Source organism: Oratosquilla oratoria, chromosome 5, assembly GCF_046742065.1.
Source record: "Oratosquilla oratoria isolate Oo_2021 chromosome 5, ASM4674206v1, whole genome shotgun sequence".
Taxonomy (NCBI): domain Eukaryota; kingdom Metazoa; phylum Arthropoda; class Malacostraca; order Stomatopoda; family Squillidae; genus Oratosquilla; species Oratosquilla oratoria.
The window spans coordinates 33764857-33785405 of record NC_134781.1 but is presented as its reverse complement, the minus strand read 5'-3'; the positions used below and the strand labels follow the sequence as shown (position 1 = coordinate 33785405).

Sequence of the window (20549 nt, the reverse complement as noted above, 5' to 3'; positions counted from 1 at the left end):
AAACTTCCTGCACAGGTAGTGCAATGTAGTTCAGTTCGAAGCTTTAAGAATCATTTAGATAAATACCTAAGTAAGATGCTGTAATTATTATAATTTATGTTATATTATTTGTTTTTGTTTTGTTATAATTTGTCTGTCTGATTTTCATTTATTATTAGTTATATGTCAATTTATTATCATTTACTATTTACCTGTTTGTTTGTTATTCAACTATACCAATGCATTTATTTATGTATTTTAATTGTTATTTACATTGTTATAGTTTTAATTTATTATTAATATGATTTTTTTTTTTTTTTTTTTTTTTTTTTTTTTTTTTTTTTTTTTTTTTTTTTTTTTTTTTTTTTTTTTTTTTTTTTTGCATCCGACCTAGATATGGATCAAAAGGTCTCCTGTCGGCATGCTTTGCCTTTGTAATCCTTTGTGTGTGTGTGTGTGTGTGTGTGTGTGTGTGTGTGTGTGTGTGTGTGTGTGTGTGTGTGTGTGTGTGTGTGTGTGTGTGTGTGTGTGTGTGTGTGTTTGTGTGGTATTGGGTTTCGTCATTCACAAAAAAAGAAGAGAAAACCCATACCAAAAGAAAAAAATACATACATACATATACCAAGGCTTTTTCCCCCTTCCAAGGGAGGTAGCCAAAAAGGGAAAGGCATAAAAACACTCCCACCCATTTCATCCCTAAATACACTCCACACCCCTCCCACCCTTCCTCTCATCTGAGCACCCCCTGGATGACGGGTCATCCCTGCACCCTGCCCACCGCCCTGGGTCAGAAGCAGTGTCGCAAGACACAGTACATCCACAGCGAGGCCGCTTCATTTAATCGGCGACCCCCCCTCTCCGTCCCCCTTTGCATATAAGGCGAGGACGGGGAGAAATCCCTTCGGGCTGCGTCAAAATTTACTCACACATACTACCCCACCCCCCACTTCCCCGCCCATTCCTCCTCATGCAGTCACAACATCATCCATATACAACCATTCTCCACTCACCTCTGTCTTCCGTCCTCTCCCTTCCTTCCTCAACAGACATTCCCCTCTTCCCCAAAGCCCCCTTCACCCCATCCATCCACTTCATCCTAGGACGTCCCCTCATGTTCACTCCCTCCACATCTGCCTTCCATACCTCTTTTACTAGTCTTTCTTCACTCATTCTTTCCATGTGTCCAAACCATCCTAATATTCTTTCATCAATAACTATCTCCCAAATCCTTTTTCACCCCTGTTCTCCTCCTCACCTCCTCATTTCTCACTCTATCTAGCCTAGTAACCCCCATCATACTTCTCAGACACCTCATCTCAAACACATTCAAACTCCTTCTCTCTTCTTCTCTTATGTTCCACGTTTCTGCCCCATACAGTGCTGTTGGCACAATCACTCCTTCATACAGAATGAATAAATAGGTAGATAGATAATTAAATAAATATGTCAATAGATAGATAATATAAATAAATAAACATATGGGTAAATAAATAGATACATAGATAAATGAATGATAGAAAATAAATAAAAATAATGAATAAACAAACAAATGAAATAAATAAACAGATAACTATATGAATAAATAAATGAACGAATAAAGAAATTAGTAAAAATATAAATGAATAAAAGGATAGAGAAATAAACAAATAAGTAAATACATAAATAAATATATGAATAAAAGAAAATAAATAAACGAATAAATAAATAAATTTATCAATATATAAAAGAATAAATAGATAAATAAATAAATAAATAAATAGACAGATCAATGGAAAAACAATCAATCAATAAAAGGGAGTAAAAATAAAGTACAGGAAGAAACATATCGAAAGGTGTATGCCCTAGTCTGTGTCCCTAATAAGATAAGGAATAACTACGAAAATTGATCATTGGCTTTACGAAAGAGATAAACAGAAAAATGAAGAAATATACAAGGATCTATTAACGAACTTTACGGAAGAAGGTGAGTACCCTACGCCAGAAGGCGCTGAGTAGCTGCGGCCGAGGCCCGGCACCTTTACCGTATGCTATTGGATTGCTGGGGCAGGTGACAGCCACTGCTTGGAGTCACAGAGGAGCCCGGACAAATGAAGTAAAAAAAGAAAAGTCCTTGGCCCACTCATGCATGTGTTTTAGCAAGACAAAATAGAAGATCATCATCAATAAAAAGAAAAAAGCAATATAACAGCCCTCGAATCCATTTAGCCCCCTCACACCCAATTACGCAAACACAATTCACCATACACGACATGAAAACAACCCCAGACACATTCAACTTAAACATCTACTACAACCTCCATTACGTGCAACACAGCCATACCTAAAAAAAAAAGACATTCTGTATCTAGAATCCACTAAAATTCCACTCGGCAAAGAGATTACAAAAAAGAAACAAAATGAAATAAAGTAAAACTAAATAAATACATGAATGAATAAATGCGTAGATAAATAAATAAGATATAATAATGATGATACATACATACATACATACATACATACATACATACATACATACAATACATACATACATACATACATATATACATACATACATACATACATACATATACCAAAGGCTTTTTCCCCCTTACACGGGGGGTAGCCAAAAAGAAAAAGGCATAGAAATCACTCCCACCCATTTCATTTCCCATATATTCCACTCCCCTCCACCCTCCTCCCTCCCTCCTATCTTGGCACATACATACATACATATACCAAAGGCTTTTTCCCCCTTACAAGGGAGGTAGTCAGAAAACAAAGGCATAAAAACCACTCCCACCCATCCCATCTCCAACATACTCCACTCCCCTCTACCCTCTTCCCTCCCTCTTATCTTGGCACCTCCTGGATGACGGGTCATCCTTGCATCTTTTCCACTGCCCTGGGTCAGAAGTAGCCCCGCAAGACACAGCCATTCCACAGCAAGGCCGCTTCATTAAATCGGCAACCCCCCTCTCCGTTCCCTCCTACAGAAAAGGAGAAGACTGGGAGAAATCCTTTGAGGCTGCGTCAATTTATTTTTTACGCATACTCCCTCACCCCCACCCACTCCCCACACGCATCACAGCATCATCCATACACAACCATTCTCCATTCACTCCTATCTTCTGTCCTCTCCCGTCCTTCCTCAACAGACATTCCCCTCTTCCCCAAAGCACCTTTAACCCCAACCATCCATCTCATCCTAGGTCGCCCCCCTTCTGTTCACTCCTTCCACTTCTGCCTTCCACACCTCTTTTACTAGTCTTTCTTCACTTATTCTTTCCATGTGTCCAAACTATCCCAATACTCTTTCATCGACCCTATCTCCCAACTCCCTTTCCACCCATGTTCTCCTCGCCTCCTCATTTCTCACTCTATCCAGCTTTGTAACCCCTATCATACTTCTTAGGCACCTCATCTCAAACACATTCAAACTCCTCCTCTCTTCCTCTCTTATGTTTCATGTTCTGCCCCATACAGTGCTGTCGGCAAAATCACTCCTTCATATAATAATACATACATAATGATGATAATAATAAAAATGATGATAATGATGATAGTGATAATAATAATAATAATAATAATAATAATAATAATAATAATAATAATAATAATAATAATAATAATAATAATAATAATAATAATAATAATAATAATAATAATAATAATAATAATAATAATAATAATAATAATAATAATAATAATAATAATAATAATAATAATAATAATACATACATACATACATACATACATACATACATACATACATACATACATATACCAAGGCTTTTTCCCCCTTACAAGGGAGGTAGCCAAAAAGGAAAAGGCATAAAATCATTCCCACCCATTCCATCCCCGAACACACTCCACCCCCCTCCACCCTCCCTCTCATCTTAGCACCTCCTGGATGATTATCATGATAACTGCACTACCACGCCCGTGTTCAAGTCACTACCCGGCACTAAAAACTGTAATAGCAAAAAGTCAACCATCGCCCTGGAAGCTCGCTCTAGTGCACTGAAGACAACAACGAACGAAATTTCTTCCCGGAGTGACTTATGGGGCTGACCCGTGGCCGCAGGCGGTTTCCTCGGGGCCCCGGCTCTCCTGCACAAAAGAACCGGGACAACGGATAAAAGGATTGATTGTGTGCATATGCACGTGTGCATGTTTGTGTGTGTGTGTGTGTGTGTGTGTGTGTGTGTGTGTGTGTGTGTGTGTGTGTGTGTGTGTGTGTGTGTGTGTGTGTGTGTGTGTGTGTGTGTGTGTGTGTGTGTGTGTGTGTGTGTGTGTGTGTGTGTGTGTGTGTGTGTGTGTGTGTGTGTATGTACCTAGTTGTATTTACCTAGTTGTATTTCACAGGAAGGGGAGCTACGCTCGTGGTGTCCCGTCTACATATCTCATTTTATCTAAACTATTTTTAAATTCATGTATTGTTCTTGCACATACTACTTTTTCATCCAACTTGTTCCAACTGTCTATTACTCTATGAGGAAAGCTGTTCTTTTTCAGATCTCTTCTATAGCTGTCCTTGTTGATTTTCTTTCCGTGTCCTCTTGTATTTCTATCATCCCATTTTATCAGGTTCTCTCTATCAATAACTTCTATGCCTTTCATGATTCTGTAAATAGCTATCAAATCTCCTCTCTCTCTTCTTTGCTCTAGTGTCTGTAGTTCAAGTTTTGCTAGTCTCTCTTCATATGATAGTTTTGAGAGTGTTGGTGCCAATTTTGTAATTGCTTTTGTATTGTTTCAAGTTTTTTATACATTTTTTTTGTACTTGGTGACCATATCGTTGCTGCATATTCCAATTTTGGTCTTATCAGAGTGATTAGAATTTTCTTCACCATTTCTTCATCCAGGTATGCAAATGCCACTTTGATTGTTCTTATTAAATTATAAGTTTTTCCAAAAATCTTATTTATATGTTTCTCAGGTGACATATTATTGTGTGTGTGTGTGTGTGTGTGTGTGTGTGTGTGTGTGTGTGTGTGTGTGTGTGTGTGTGTGTGTGTGTGTGTGTGTGTGTGTGTGTGTGTGATTCACCAAGGTCTTGGATCACGTGTGTGTGTGTGTGTGTGTGTGTGTGTGTGTGTGTGTGTGTGTGTGTGTGTGTGTGTGTGTGTGTGTGTGTGATTCACCAAGGTCTTGGATCACGTGTTGGACTCGTGATCGATAGCTACTACCCTCCCGAAAGAGAGCTAAGAGCTAAGAGCTCATATATGACCCAACTCCCCGCCCACGAGAGTTGGAGCAACGACTCGCAGCGCAATGATACTGAAATTATTTCAGCCCTGAGCGGGATTCGAACTCGAGACGCCGTAGTGTGCGTGTTTGTGTGTATGTGTGTGTGTGTGTGTGTATATCCTTGTATAAATACTGTATATATGTGTGTATCCTTGTATATACGAAGATATATATATATATACAGTATATATATATATATATATATATATATATATGTATGTATATATAAATATATATATATATATATATATGTGTGTGTGTGTGCGTGTGTGTGTGTGTGTGTGTGTGTGTGTGTGTGTGTGTGTGTGTGTGTGTATTCACTTGGTCTTTGGATCACGTGTTGGACTCGTGATCGACAGCTATTTCCCTTCTGGAAGAGAGCTCAGAGCTCGTAGGTCCGATCAATGGGTAATGCTATGACCTTGCACACACACACACACACACCCTAACTCCTCGCCCACGAGAGTCAGAGTAACGACCCGAGGCACAGCGATACCGAAATAATTTCGGCCCTGGGCAGGATTCGAACTGGGTACTGGGAGCACATCTACTTCCCAGTTCAGCGCTCTACCAAATGTGCCACCGAGTCGGTGTGTGTGTGTGTGTGTGTGTGTGTGTGTGTGTGTGTGTGTGTGTGTGTGTGTGTGTGTGTGTGTGTGTGTGTGTGTGTGTGTGTGTGTGTGTGTGTGTGTGTGTGTGTGTGTGTGTATTTACCTAGTTTTACCTAGTTGTATTTCACGGGAAGGAGAGCTACGCTCGTGGTGTCCCGTCTCCATATCTCATTTTATCTAAACTATTTTTAAATTCATGTATTGTTCTTGCACACACTTGTGTGTGTGTGTGTGTGTGTGTGTGTGTGTGTGTGTGTGTGTGTGTGTGTGTGTGTGTGTGTGTGTGTGTGTGTGTGTGTGTGTGTGTGTGTGTGTGTGTGTGTGTGTGTGTGTGTGTGTGTGTGTGTATGTGTGTGTGCGTGTGTGCGCGTGTTTGTGTGTGTGTTTGTATGCACGCAAGCGCGTGCCTGTGTTTGTGTGTATGTGTGTGTAAGGTATGTGTATATGTGCGTGTATATGTGTGCGTGTGTGTGTGTGTGTGTGCGCGCGCGCGTATACGTCTGTGTGTTTGCGCGCGCGCGTGTGTGTGTGTGTGTGTGTGATTCACCATGGTGATTCACCATGGTCTTAGATCACGTGTTGGACTCGTGATCGACAGCTATCTCCCTCCCGTAAGAGAACTCAGAGCTCATATATGAACGATCTAAATGTAATACACACACACACACCTAACTCCCCGCCCACGAGAATTGGAGTAACGACTCGCAGCGCAGCGATACTGAAATTCTTTCAAACCTGGGCGGGATTCGAACTCGGACCGCCGTAGTGGCGGTCGCGAACTCTATTCATTGAGCCATCGTGTGTGTGTGTGTGTGTGTGTGTGTATGTGTGCGTGCGTGCGTGTGTGTGTGTGCGCGCGCGCGCGTGTGTGTGTGTGTGTGTGTGTGTGTGTGTGCGTGCGTGCGCACATCCATGCATATACATATGTGCACGTTTTTACGTGTGTTTTTGTGGGTATGCGTGTATGTTACTGTATTATACCTAAAAGTGTGTGTGTGTGTCATTGCGCGTGCGGGTATGTTTTGATTGTTCAGGGATGAGAGTGTTTGAATGTGTCGTTCTGATTGAATCAGATGGATATTTGATCACAAAACAAGTAATCAATCTCACGTTATATTTATTGATGGGCTAGACTGAGTTTACATTGTGTAAGTCAACCACGGTTTGATTATATATCAAATTGTATCTCATTCGGAAGCGTTAGAATTAATGCATCTAAGTTTATTTGCATGTGTACTGATGTACATTTACAACCATACATGAATTAGCATATTAATACACACACTTCTCACCAAGTTTAGTGTAAAAAGACGCGCGCCGAAAGATAGATACGTCACAAACACTCCGGCCAATGGGAGAGCGGGATGGTCATGACGTCACCATCTACATACTCGTCATCCGGGCACTTCCCAGTTGGAACTTGTTGTGTGAGGGAATACGCTGAGAAGCTCTAAGGAAAACAGCTGTGTTTAAGTGATTAATCCCTTTACAGGGAACTTATTTTGTGTTTTAGAAAGAATTTTATATGCCAGGAATCATGCATAACCTATGGATTATTCTTAGCGTTGTCTGTGCGGGAGTATTCTCGTCGGAACATACAGGTAGGTGCACCATCCCAACACGCCATGTTAAGAGACGGGGGTTGAGCAGGAATTCATACCTGGATAGTTGACACCTGTGCATTTACTAATCAATTATGGCAGTTGACACATGAACACCCTGATCTGTCACCCAGGCCCAGAATCATGGTCCCATCGAGTGTAATTGGCAGAACGTGGAATTGTTGGTGTGTGGGAAGGAAGTAGGAAAGGAGGAAGAAGTACGATGTGTTATTGAAGGGTAGTCGAACTGGACACTGCCTGACCTTCTTGGGCATGGAGCCCTGGATTGTCCTTCCGGCAAATTTCTTCGAGTATCTGGTGGTTTATGATGAATAATAGACAGACACGCGTAGCTTACCGTGGTCGAAAGGGAAAAAATGTATAGTTTCATATTTTTTAAGGTGGAAAATAGGGGATTTTGATCCTCTTTGTAAGGAGAATTCTGTTCGTCGAATGCACCTTCGCTGGAATCCTTGGGAATAGGCGACATAGAAAGGGTTGGGCTTTTTTTTTATATATATTTTTTTCTCTGTTGTTAGCGACTTTGTACACATCTCCCTCGGTGGGTTTCGTACGTTGATGTCAAGTCAAAAGTGGAAATATGCCTGAAGTTGACCAAGTGACCAATATATTACTTTTATTTAAATATTTTTCTACCGATTTCTACTCATGAATTGCAGAAGTAGGAGATGTTTCTAGAAGGCTGGGAATGTATGGCTTGTACAAATAAAAGAAAATAAATAAAATTTTAAAAATGATAGACCGAGGTTAGGTCACGTTGTCTGTGAGCAATTTTTTTTTAGTTACTTTGGGTAATCGGTGGTTGTCTCTGGAAGCGGGTAATTATTTGCAGGAAGACCTTGAAAGAAGGCGTAGAAGGGTAAACTTGTGGCTTACGTAATTGACTTCGTGCCCAAGTGTAACCTCGATTAGCGAAACAAGGTTAATTGTGCACTTCTTAACCAACGTCTCGTATATGTATATTTATTTTCGTTTATCTGTTTTATCTATTTGTATTTTCATTTTGTATTATTCGTTATGTGGTGTCTCATTTGTAGCGGAGTCAATCAATTAATTGGTTAATTCATCAAGATATATTTATCGCAACGAACAGTATTTCATAAGATTCTTCCCACTTGTGAATAAAATCGCTTGGCTGCACCCAGAATGAAATTGATTAAGGCATTGTATCGGACGGGTTTAATTTGACTTTAATCCTGATCAACGCGAGTTCGTATTTTAACCCGACTAGAATAGTCTGTCGATAGGTCACGACGAATAGAAAAAAAAAGCAACGGCAGGGAGAGGGAAGGGAAAGGTAACACTAGGTACGCAAGGGATTTGCGGTAAAATTTCAGAATCACGCAAGCACGGATATGTAACATAAAACTTACATTCCAATAGCTTCCAACCTAATCTAACCTAACGCAAGCATTCCACAGAAGAAATATATATTTCAAATGCAAAAAAAAAAAAAAGTGAAAATGTGCTTGCGTGATACTGGAATAGAACCAGGGTTGCACACGGCGATGATGATGTAGGCGTTTCTTTGAAGTGTCTACGTCATTCTAGGTCACCGTAGGTTGCGCCGAACTTGTACATCCTGATGTGTAGGGGATGCAACCTGTAAGGTTGCAATGGGTTGAGATACTCAAGGGAGCAGAATAATAGAAGTTGTAGGATTAGGTGTTTGTGGTGTTGCAACCTACAAGGAGGTTGAATGACTGAGGGGATATAGGTGGAGGAGAAGGTTGGAAGCCCTGAGAAAATAGGTTAAAATCACTTGAGGAAGTCATTGCATATGTGTGTGTAAACTTTGAGAAAATAGGTGAAAAGTCACTTGTGTGAAAGTCAGTGTGTGTGTGTGTAAACCCACAATTGAAGGGGCCATCTTTCACATAAATAAGAACCTCACCAACGTTTAACCAGAACAAAATATACAAACTGCCACCAGACATATTGAAGACTAACTGATTAACCCCAATTTCCTCCGGTCCCCCCCCCTCAGTCGTTAGCCAGAATAAAAATAATTGTCAACGTTCAGATAAATTATTGCTATACTTTTTCGGGACAGTTAAGAAAACAACAACCTTGACCCATTGTGTTTTTAATCATTGCGCTACGCAGGCAAGAGTGTTGGACCCCAAGCCCCCCCTTTTTTAACCAGATTTTTAACCTTGTTAGTTTATATTCCGTGATCCGATTAAGAAGCTGGCATTAATCAGAACAAGATTATATTGAGTTGATATATAATCAAATCCTCTTCAGTAGTGGTGACGTCAATTTTCGTAATAAAATCTGTTGACGACAAGGAGAATAAAATCGCTGGGGAGGATGTGGGAGGTTTTCAAGCTTTTTCTTCTGCTTTGTGTTGGCGTGCGCGCGCGCGCGCATGAGCGGACGTCCTTGTTTTATGGTTGTTGAGTTTTTAATGTATGCGTGTGTCTTTATGCTAATAAGTCTTCCTGTAATTTCTAACATGTAATTTGTGAGCAGAAGGGAGGGGGGAAGGGAGAATTGTATATTCACATCTCCAATTCCATGATACAAATCGTGTGTGTGTTATTATTATGCAAATGTGTCACGCTTTATAAATGGAACTTCATCGAAGTCAAAACTAAGCCAGCGCTAATGAATTCGGCACCTTCATGTTCTTATCAATGAAATTGTATTTAATATATATGTATATATATATATATATATATATATATATATATATATATATATATATATGCATATATTATAGATTGGGAAATGAGATTATTGACAATAGATTGGTCGCTGATCAAGTGTGATTAGGAGGCCTTCTCAGATGGGATGAGGAACGTTTGTTGACATTGGGTGCCGTTCCCCCGTTGGCCCAGGGGAACGGCGGTGAAAAGGTGTTTTCGTTAAGGGCGCTGAACTCGTTGGCACGTTTCTAAAATGTCAGGCTAACCCCCCACTCATACGCCTGGGGAAAGCCAGGTGTGTGTGTGTGTGTGCACGTGCGTGTGTGTGCACGTGTGTGTACGCGCGCGTGTGGTGTGTGTGCACGTGTATAATAATTATATATATATATATATATATATATATGTGTGTGTGTGTGTGTTTTGTGCACGCATATATGTGAACACGTGCGCGTGCACATCTGTGCGTATTCTATTATATATACTTATCCCATTTAGGTAATAATCCTCCACTACTTGAATAAAGTTGAGTGACGATGATGTATGTCAAGTAGTCTCTAAGTGGCCAATATATATGTGTGCGTGTGTTATGTTTGCGCAGCTATTTGTAATGTAAAAGGAAAGAGTTACCATACACTTGAATTCAGTCTTTTGTCTCGATCAATAAAGGTATACATGTGTGTTCTGTGGAGGGTGTGTGTGTGTACACGCAGTCACAAAAACGCGGAAATAGATAACATAGCAAGGCTTCAGTAAGGCGTCGTGTAGCCCACGCTTTGGCTAGGCAGACAGAGAACGAGACACGTCTTGCAAAGGATCGAACACAGGACCCGTCTAGACGACTTTCAAATCGTAGCGGATGTAGGGGTCGGGAGGGGGAGTTGCTGATTCGCGGTCAGTCTAAATTAAAGAAAATAACAACATTGTCTATAATTGTCATTAACGAATTGAACTATTAGATTAGCTGCCGCCAGGTGATTTTTTCAGTCGGGCATCGAAGTAAGTTGTTCGGGAATGTGTAGGTGTGTACGTGTAGGCGTTAAAACATGCACGTAAATACATGTTCGGTAATTTTTAGCGAACACGCGACATGTGTACGCATGTACGTGCATGTATTGCACATGCACGCACCCGAAAGATAGTACAAATATATGTAGATAAATAATCATTTATCAATTCTAAATATACCCTTAATAAATATAGCAGCCGAACTTATAAAGCGAATTTAAGATTCTTTGGTTCACAAAGTAGCGAGTTGAGAGACGACGTCGACCGTTGGACACAGCGCGCCCCTGTAGACAGCTTAGTAGTAGTGGGATTCCACGCGTTGGGAACACATTGATGTGCATGTTATGTAGACTTGAATCGAGGTTGAGGTTTGTACACACAACACACACACGCTTCAAGTAGGTACACATAATGTCTTGGTATACAACGCAAGGTAGACTTCTGAGAATGGTGCCGACCAAATGATTCACGTGCTCAGTTATGTGTGCGCACACCCACACACCATGGATTGGTCATATATATGAGCTCAAAGCTCTCTTTCGGGAGGGAAATAGCTGTCGATTACGAGTCCAACACGTTATCCAAGACCATGGTGAATCACACACACACACACACACACACAGACACACACACACACACACACACACACACACACACACACACACACACACACACACACACACACACACACACACACACACACACACACACACAGGGCTATGGCGCACTGCGCCCAAGCAACGACACGCACATTCGTGTTTGCACGATGCAGGGTTTTATAGACATGCAAACACGGCCAAGGTAAGTTACACGGATCAGGTACTTCGCTAGTAAGATGAGCACAAACCGCGCATGCGCACACGGAACTAGCCTAAAGGGAAAGCTGGGATTAGGGTACATACAAAGCATAAAAAGTGTTTGGGTGAATATTGTAGTAGACACACAGAGACATAGGTGGCACCTGCGCGCTAACGCCAAGGTAGCATGACGTCAGTGCGGCATTTAGTAGATACACGAAAACATGGGATGCATAATAAATTCACTCCATCATAGGATCAGCTTACAGTTTTCGAACAAAGCAAGATATCCTGTGTAAGAAAGCATTTGGAAAAATTTTAGTGCGTTGTAAAAGAAAAATTACGATTGAACAAAGACGGCATTTCCCAGTTGAAGAAGCTTTGAACGTAGATGGCTACGTGCATTCGCTGAGGATACGGTCACTAGAGGGTTGAGTTTTTTGTAAAAACACAAAGAAAATTTCATAATGATTAACAAATGACCGGCTCGTACCGTTAGCAAAGAACTTTGAAACAAAAAACGAAACCTGTCATAACTCTCAATGTCACATTGGGACACGCATGCGCAATGTGGACGCCTATGTGTTGTTTGTAACAGAATTATATCCGTAGATGCTCATGTCGCTTGTCCTTGACTGTACGTGAGCTAGCATTCAAATAGAAGCTGATGATGGCCGACAGAAGAAAGTCGCGCTGCAGACGACGAAGAGTTTGACTTGACTGTTGATAAGAAACACGACATTCCACTGCGCCATGCCAGTGTGCTCAACGCCAAAAGATCTTGGTCAACACTGAGCCGACCCAAGCCTGGATATATATATATATATATATATATATATATATATATATATATATATATATATATATATATATATATATATATGTGTGTGTGTGTGTGTGTGTGTGTGTGTGTATATATATATATATATATATATATATATATATATATATATACACACGCACACACACACACGCAGAAAGAAATTAAATTATTATTTCATATATTTCCCGCTCATATACCTGTCTGAATATTATAAACACTTGTAAGTTTTATATGAATACTGAAACAAGTTTGTGTTGTATTAATCCCCGGACAAGGCTCAAGATGGCAATGAACTCTGACAAAGGCGAATAATATTTTTTTTTTATAATATGTGGATTAAAATACCCTTTTTAATATGTACAATTTTTATGTAAATTGCGAAAAAAATATATACATTTAGCTAAACTTAAATAACATTCTCTCGTCTGCACGTCATTCCCCAAAGGTCGAATCCTTAATACAGACGAACCGGAAAAAGGCCACGCTCATGGCGTCGGTACTAAGGCCCCCAATACTCAGGCACGCAGTAGGCAAGCACAGGACAAAGGATTCATAAGGCCACACCCATAACCACGCCCACGATTTTTTTTTTTTTTTTTTTTTGTGGGGGGGGGTCACTGGCCATGCGCGCACGCACACATACACACACAAACGCGCGCGCGTGCACGCGGTGTGATCGCATGTCTGAAACTACAAACACGCACATCGACAAACTTGGGTTATTTTGTTGCTAGCACGTACAATAGCATAGTCGACGTTATGAAACACAACCCCTTCCTTCTATATAATAAAAAATCCTTAATTTTCTTTGAATTCACAACATTAGTGATATTTCACATTATGTAAAAACGGAATAGAATAAAACATAGATATACAGTTTTCGTTTAGTTGTAGTTCTAACAAAATTCATGTCACTTGATGCTTTACTACTGTGATGAATTCCCGCCAAATTGGTTTGAGATTATACCAGAAGCACGTAGTAGTTCATACTTCACAGATCTTCAGGCCAATAAGTGTTCATCATGATTTTTTCCCAAATTATTTATGCATCCATTTATTTTTCTTTAACACCTAGTTAACTTAAGAGAATATACCAGGTTTTTTTTTAACAAATTTTAGATGGTATTTCTTCCAACGCTAAACTCGCCTGGGGAGAATAAAGAAGGTATTTTCAAAGACCAAAGGCCTACCTCTCATGTGGGGGGAAGGGAAGGGAAGGGAGAGGCTATTTCAAGATCAATAATAGCAGGTCGTGCAAGACGGCAGACTAACGTCGACTACAGCTTCGGAATGACGTAATGTCGTTCTGCGTCGCTCAAAGTGGAGGTGGGGGGTGGGCGGGGAGGGGCTATTCCATCGTTGCATTTGTTAGTCTTATCTCTGCCGCCTGGTGATTTTATTCAGTCAGGGAAAACGTCTCGATTCATTTACGTAATCACCGCAACACCAGCCATGTCACCATTAAATTGAAGTAAAATTACTATATGAAATGTGACATTTTGTGCTTAATTTGGTCTATCACCGGACGTGTAGAGTAACCAGCTTACGCCCACCTAACACGTCATGTGCGTGCCTGCGTGCGCACTAGGTCAACTCAGCCGTGGACGTACGTGTGTACATTGTACCACGTGTACATCTTATGTAGTATGTGCACACGGCGTGTGTGTAATTTGACTGTATTGATCTGTATGTGACCTGATGTTTCCGTGTGTGTGATTGTGCGCGCATGTTCATCACTATCAGTGATCAATTTTTGTGTTACATAACTTGAGCTAATCTAGTCTTAAACCTGTCTCACCAATTACAATTATTTTTACTTTTATTAAATTAATTAATTATCATTATTATTTTGCTTACTACGGATTAACGCCAAAAGTTAATCTGATTCGATTTTTCTGAATAGAGTAAACCCCATGTTTAGTGATTTGTCGTTTTATTCTCTGATTATTTATTTATTTGTAATTGGCATTCTTTCCTTGTGTTTGTATGTATGTACCTAATTGTTAGTATATTACAAAAAACGTGGCGGTAACTTCGACTATCATGCCAAGTTTTGAAATAGCTTGTGGTTTTAGCTTGAGTTATATCAAAGGTTTTTTTTCGGGAATTGACGTGTATGTATAGAAATATACATTTCGTGATATACCTTAGATTTTTTGTTTTATTTTGTTTATGTGAATTTATGTTTATTCCTGAACACCGTGAGTGCGCGCTAGCGTGCCTTTGTCTGTAAGGGACACGGGCTCATTGTGCGAAATTATTACATTGAATCTTATCCCATTCGTTTTATTTTGTCTACCGTCGAGCGATTTAATTCAGCAGCGTTAGAGGTCTGTTCAGGGACTATGATGGAATTAGTCGGGGTGACGGACTTGATAGTCTTTAGTGACATCAAAACGACGACAACAACGACCGCAAGAAGAAAGGTCGAGATGGTCCATTGTAAACCTCCTGATGTCAATTTGCTCCTAAATTTATTTATTGGGTACACTTGTATATTTTCTCAAGGTGTTTTTATTATTTATCAGTTTATTTTCAAGGGTGTTGAACTTAAGCGAAATTATTGCTTTTCTTTCTTACGTTTTTCTTATTTTTCTTTCTCCCAAGAGTGACAGTTATTTTAGAATATTTTAAAGGTAGATAGGCATGGGCTTATATCCCAGAAAGTTATTCAGGATATGAATGTGGAGCGACAGCGAATATATATATATATATATATAGATATATATATATATATATATATATATATATATATATATATATATATCGCCATAATTGGCGAACAAAATTATATAAAATCCATGTCTGAATATATGGTACCCATCACGGTAACTTTGTGTTTATACAGATGTAATGTATTATCATTTCACTAATTGTATAACGGCACACGTCGTACTAGACAACGATAGGTGGTCGTATTGAAGCAGGGACAAAGTTCAGGTAGCAGTACTTTCATACAACTATGTACCAAACATTTTCAAGTATTCCGGGGGTAAATGGGTAAAATCGTTGTAGCAGATGTCATTTTTTATATAAAAAAAACCAAGGGCGTGTATATTCGTAGACGTCTTGTAAAGTTTATTCCCGGCAGGATAGCATGGAAGGTGGTTGTGGTAGAGTGTGGGGAGGGGAGAGGTCACGTTCGTGGTTGTTACCGCTTTGTGTGGTTATCGTTTGAAAAATTTAAGTCCCGATTGCTAAGTAATGATGATTATAATAATGACAATACAATTAAAACTATAATGATATATTGTTCAGTATCGTATGCTGCACCGTGACAATTTTTCTCGTCCATTTTTATGATTTGTATATAGGTTGGCAGTTTGGATTATAAGTGTTTTATTTGCTTTTATTTTCTTGTTATTGTTATTATGTTGTTTATGTTATTTTTAACTTCATAACGCTTTGAACATTTATTTTGGATGGCTATGGCGTGAAGGTCTGTTCGCACGTAAACTGATACGAAAGTTCATGATATATTTTGACAAACTTGACATACAGATTTATATATTCAACAAAATGTTTATGGTTGCGTATATTATATTTGTTCGTGTGCGCAACATTTTCAGATGTGTGTTACGTACATGCGTGATGTGAACACTCATTTTAACATCAACACATATGTACAAAATATGGTCGGTTCATATCCACTGCCACATTGACAGTTTAATGTGTCTCATTTTGGGCAAGAAGAATATTAATACATAAGATATATATGCATCATTCTTATTAAATCACAAAGACTACATGCGCTTATATTTGTACGAAATCAAACACCAGTGGATGAAAAAATCTGACCGTATTGTAATTGCTTCAATCTACCTATTCATGTTGTAAGTTCTTTTTAAATCACAAAGACTACATGTGCTTATATTTGTACAAAATCAAACAACAATGGATGAAACCGCATTGTAAATGATTCAAACGACCTGTTCATGTAAGTTCAAGTACAATTCCTCGATAGATATACGGAGTCTAACCCCAGTCTAACCTATTTCTCAGCATCGTGAGCTTGTGAGCTTGTCAATTTCCACTGTTTATCTTTCGTTCTTTGTAGCATTCGAAAGCTGGAACTATTACGAATCGTCATGTATGAATGGTATTCATTCTTCATTGTGGAAAAATACACATCAATAAAGATATAGGTAGGAAGTATGACCCAACGACAAAAGATTAGCGAATTATTAAACACCAAGAAATTTTCTCGCCCACGTGATTCTAGTTTGTTTTCTGTGACACCGATATGCATTGAGATCGAGTGTAGCAGTTAATACATACCAACTTTCTATTTTGTTGATAAGGTTTTGACTGAAGGGTAATATTATGTATGAATTTTTTTTATAACATTCAAAGGAAATGGTGAGCCTTGTGCGACAGCAAATTAAAAGAAAATATAATAAAACTTTGGCTAGGTCTTGCTACCTAGTACCAGCCCCACAGGGTTGCACTTTCATTGGGAGGTAAGAGTGTTGATAGGTTTTGAGGATATCTCCAAGATTGAGTCAATTGTTGGTTTCTTTGATGGTTTGTAAGGTAGATAGGGCTAGTGCTGCAAAAAAAAAAAAAATGGGATAAGAGAAGGAAGTTGTCAGGCAGCGGCGATACTACAAAATATAAAAAGTTATTAACCCCAATATTTTTCATAATTTCAAAATATGATTACCGGTATGTAGTTAAAATGCCTTAACCTGGATAATGCTGTGATGCATGGGAGAGTGAGGGAGTATGTGTGAATATTTTGAATCAGACCGAAGTTTTTTTTCATGAGGGGATGGGGAGGGGGGGGTCACCGATTAAATGAAGGTGCCTTGCTGTGGATGTAATATGTCTTGTTGCATTGATTCTGACCCAGGGCAGTGGGTGAGTTGCAGGGATGACCCATCATCCACGATGAGCCAAGAAAATGGGGGAGGGGTGGTGAATAGTAGTGGAATATGTGGGGATGAAATGGGTGGGAGTGGACTTGTGCTTTTGACTTTAGCTACCTCCCTTGTGAGGGGGAAAAGCCCTCTGTGTATGTATGTATTAATATTATTTTGTTTTTTTATAATTTTGTTAATTTATTTGATTTTTGTGATCCTCTGAGTTATATATTGAAGAGTACCGTCTTTCTGCCATCTATCTTCAGAACATACCATTCATGTCTATCTCCAGAGGATTCAACCCTGAAATAAAAATTCCACTCAGTTGCTGGACTGGGTGTAAAGTCTCTTTTTATCAACATCAGCTATTTTCCTTACACTTCTTTACATCATGAGAGCTGACAACTGTCACCTGCTCCCCTCCTGGTAGCTGTTGACATAGCAATTGACCCATATTGATATAACACAGACAACAGTCCAAAGTTTCTTTCAAGAGAGGAAAGGTTGAGGAATAGTGTTAGCTGTGTGGGGGCTGAAGGTTTCTAATAAAATATGAGAGATTTATTATTTACTGGTGGTTTTACTCCAGTTCTGAGCTGGTAAGTTTCAACCACCAAACCCAGAGAGAGGAGTGGATGGATCCTACTGAAATGCCTTACATAGAATGTACACAGTCCTGGTGGATGACATAAGTAAATTTAACCCATTCAACTCCGATGACAAGATGTCTTGTCATTTGGTCAAATAAAACAAAAAATCATAAAACACCAAAATGTTTGATCAAACACCAGAAAAATATGACGTCAGTCCTCGCTTCGCTGCGAGCGAAGCGAGGATTGACGTCATATTTTTCTGGTGTTTGATCAAACATTTTGGTGTTTTATGATTTTTTGTTTTATTTGACCAAATGACAAGACATCTTGTCATCGGAGTTGAATGGGTTAAGATAAGGTGGAGACATAGAAATAGGATCCTATGAACATTTCATCAGTTGTGTCTAATTTGTTAGTCAACAGTTAATTTATATATTATCATGCTAAAAATAACTGAAACTCTAGGAGACATGTTTCAGATGAAGTAATAAGTTGTTCATTAGAAACAAGAAATATCTGAAAATCATTGAAGGTAACATTTGTTGCCTTTGATAATTCAGTATAATACAAAAATAAGATCAAGTTAGATACTAAGATCTTCTGAATAATTACAAATTACAAAAAAAAAGTGTTGGTTCTAGTGAGAGCAATAACTTATCAAAGAAAACTGAGAAAGTCTGTGTCCCAGAAACTTTACAATAGTGTGCACAGCTGATACATGCAGCAGAAGGTGCATAGCTCTCTTTGCAAGGACCAGAGCTGCAACCCGCTGGCCTAAGATTTGTAGAGGATCTGAAAATTGAATAATTTTCATGCTAGTGGTTTTCTGCTTGCTTCTTTATAAGTGTTCATAAAACTAGACAGTGTAGTACCGACCTTGCCAGTACTGTACTGGTAGTTGAAAAGCCGGAATTTCTGGAGCAGGAACAGGATATTTAAGGCATGGAAGGGTATATATAATTGTGAGAAGACAGACCTTTTGGAAGACTATCTTCTCGTATGAAGGCATTTAAAACAAGTTTTGATGGATATAAAATAAGTAAGCCACATCTATCTATTCCTGCATAACCTATGCAGTAAAAAAAGGATGGCTTGAATTATTTTGTTATATTAGGTTGTTATACTTGTGATTTGTTGTAGATGAGAATTCCTGATTGTTTGATGAAGTAGAATCATGGTAAATGTCTTCATGGAAGATTAATAAGAACCTTTGATATTTTTGGGCAGTGGTTAAATAGGACAGAATTTTTGTACTCTGTCGGATCCACTCAGGGTTGTTTCCAAATCGTGGAATTAGAAGAAATTTACAAGACTGGCTTTACTGTCTCAGACATCACTTTGTTGGAGAACTAATCGTCAAAATTCTTTACAAGTACCTTGTGTCTCAAACCAATGTTTGAAGTTATGATTTAGGATGAAGTCTTTGTTGTACAGTTGCTCATAGAAATTATTAAATTGCTAAAAGAAATGTTTACCATAGAACAAGAATGGTTTATTCATCTTGGCATGCAGAAGTACTTTATGGAGGTCTCATACATCTTGCATATCAAACGAGTTTTAGGGTATTCAGGACCAATGGGTCATTGGTCCCTGAAATTACTCTCATAAACTGGTTCTTGTTGCTCAGGATAATTTAGATTAATAATCTGGAAAGGTTAAGTTAGAACAGGATTGACCCCTTTCATGGTTTTGGCAACAGATTGTTTTTTCTTATTGCTGCTAATGATTTACTATTTAGGAGTGTCCCTCATAAGAGCTTGTTGTCCATGTGATGCAGAAGTAATCTATGTGTACATATTATGTCTGCATTAATGGACTGGTAGTCAAGTGGTATTAGTAAAGTTTGAATTGTTCAGTTAGATGTCATATTGAAACTACTGTTGCTTGTAGGTTTGTAGTTATTATATGTTCTATTAGTTATGGTGTGAAACGTCTTGTAAGACATTGAAACTATGTAACTTTGGAGTCATCGTAGGCATAGAGTAAGAAGCAAATATTAAGTATGCAGTGGACCAACTGGCCACTCCTTGTGAAACAAGGGTAATAGATAGATTGGTAGAAGTGTAGTTGCAGAGAAAAAAAAATTATTTGTGTGTGTGACAGAGTATGGAAAATTAGGTATAGAAGGAGAAAAGGTAATTATGAAGTAGAATGAACATAACTTGATGTGGTGATGTGCTCTGTGGCTTTTATTTCAGCTAAAGACCAGTAGTTTTACATATAAAACCTGTAATTCTGAGCTGGAACAAAACCCATAAAGTATGTCACCAAGATGAAATTGCTGAAAACTCAAAAAACATATAATTGCATCTGTCATTACCATTATACAATAAGCGTGCAGACATCAGTGGTTATAATATATAATAATAAAGGATAG

General features: G+C 38.9%; 1 protein-coding gene across 5 annotated transcripts in view; it reads left to right on the top strand.

Moving 5' to 3' along the window:
* The first annotated feature begins 7212 nt into the window (after positions 1 to 7212).
* Positions 7213 to 20549, top strand: part of Cals (calsyntenin 1) — a 569423-nt gene continuing 556086 nt past the window's right edge. For 3 of the 5 annotated variants that reach the window (XM_076185133.1, XM_076185132.1, XM_076185131.1), the window contains exon 1: positions 7214 to 7420. In XM_076185133.1, coding sequence (XP_076041248.1) covers positions 7345 to 7420 — 76 coding nt within the window. In that variant the 5' untranslated portion in view covers positions 7214 to 7344. Of the gene's footprint in view, positions 7421 to 20549 lie in introns of all 5 variants that reach the window. The other 2 variants (XM_076185134.1, XM_076185135.1) reach the window with 1 other exon arrangement.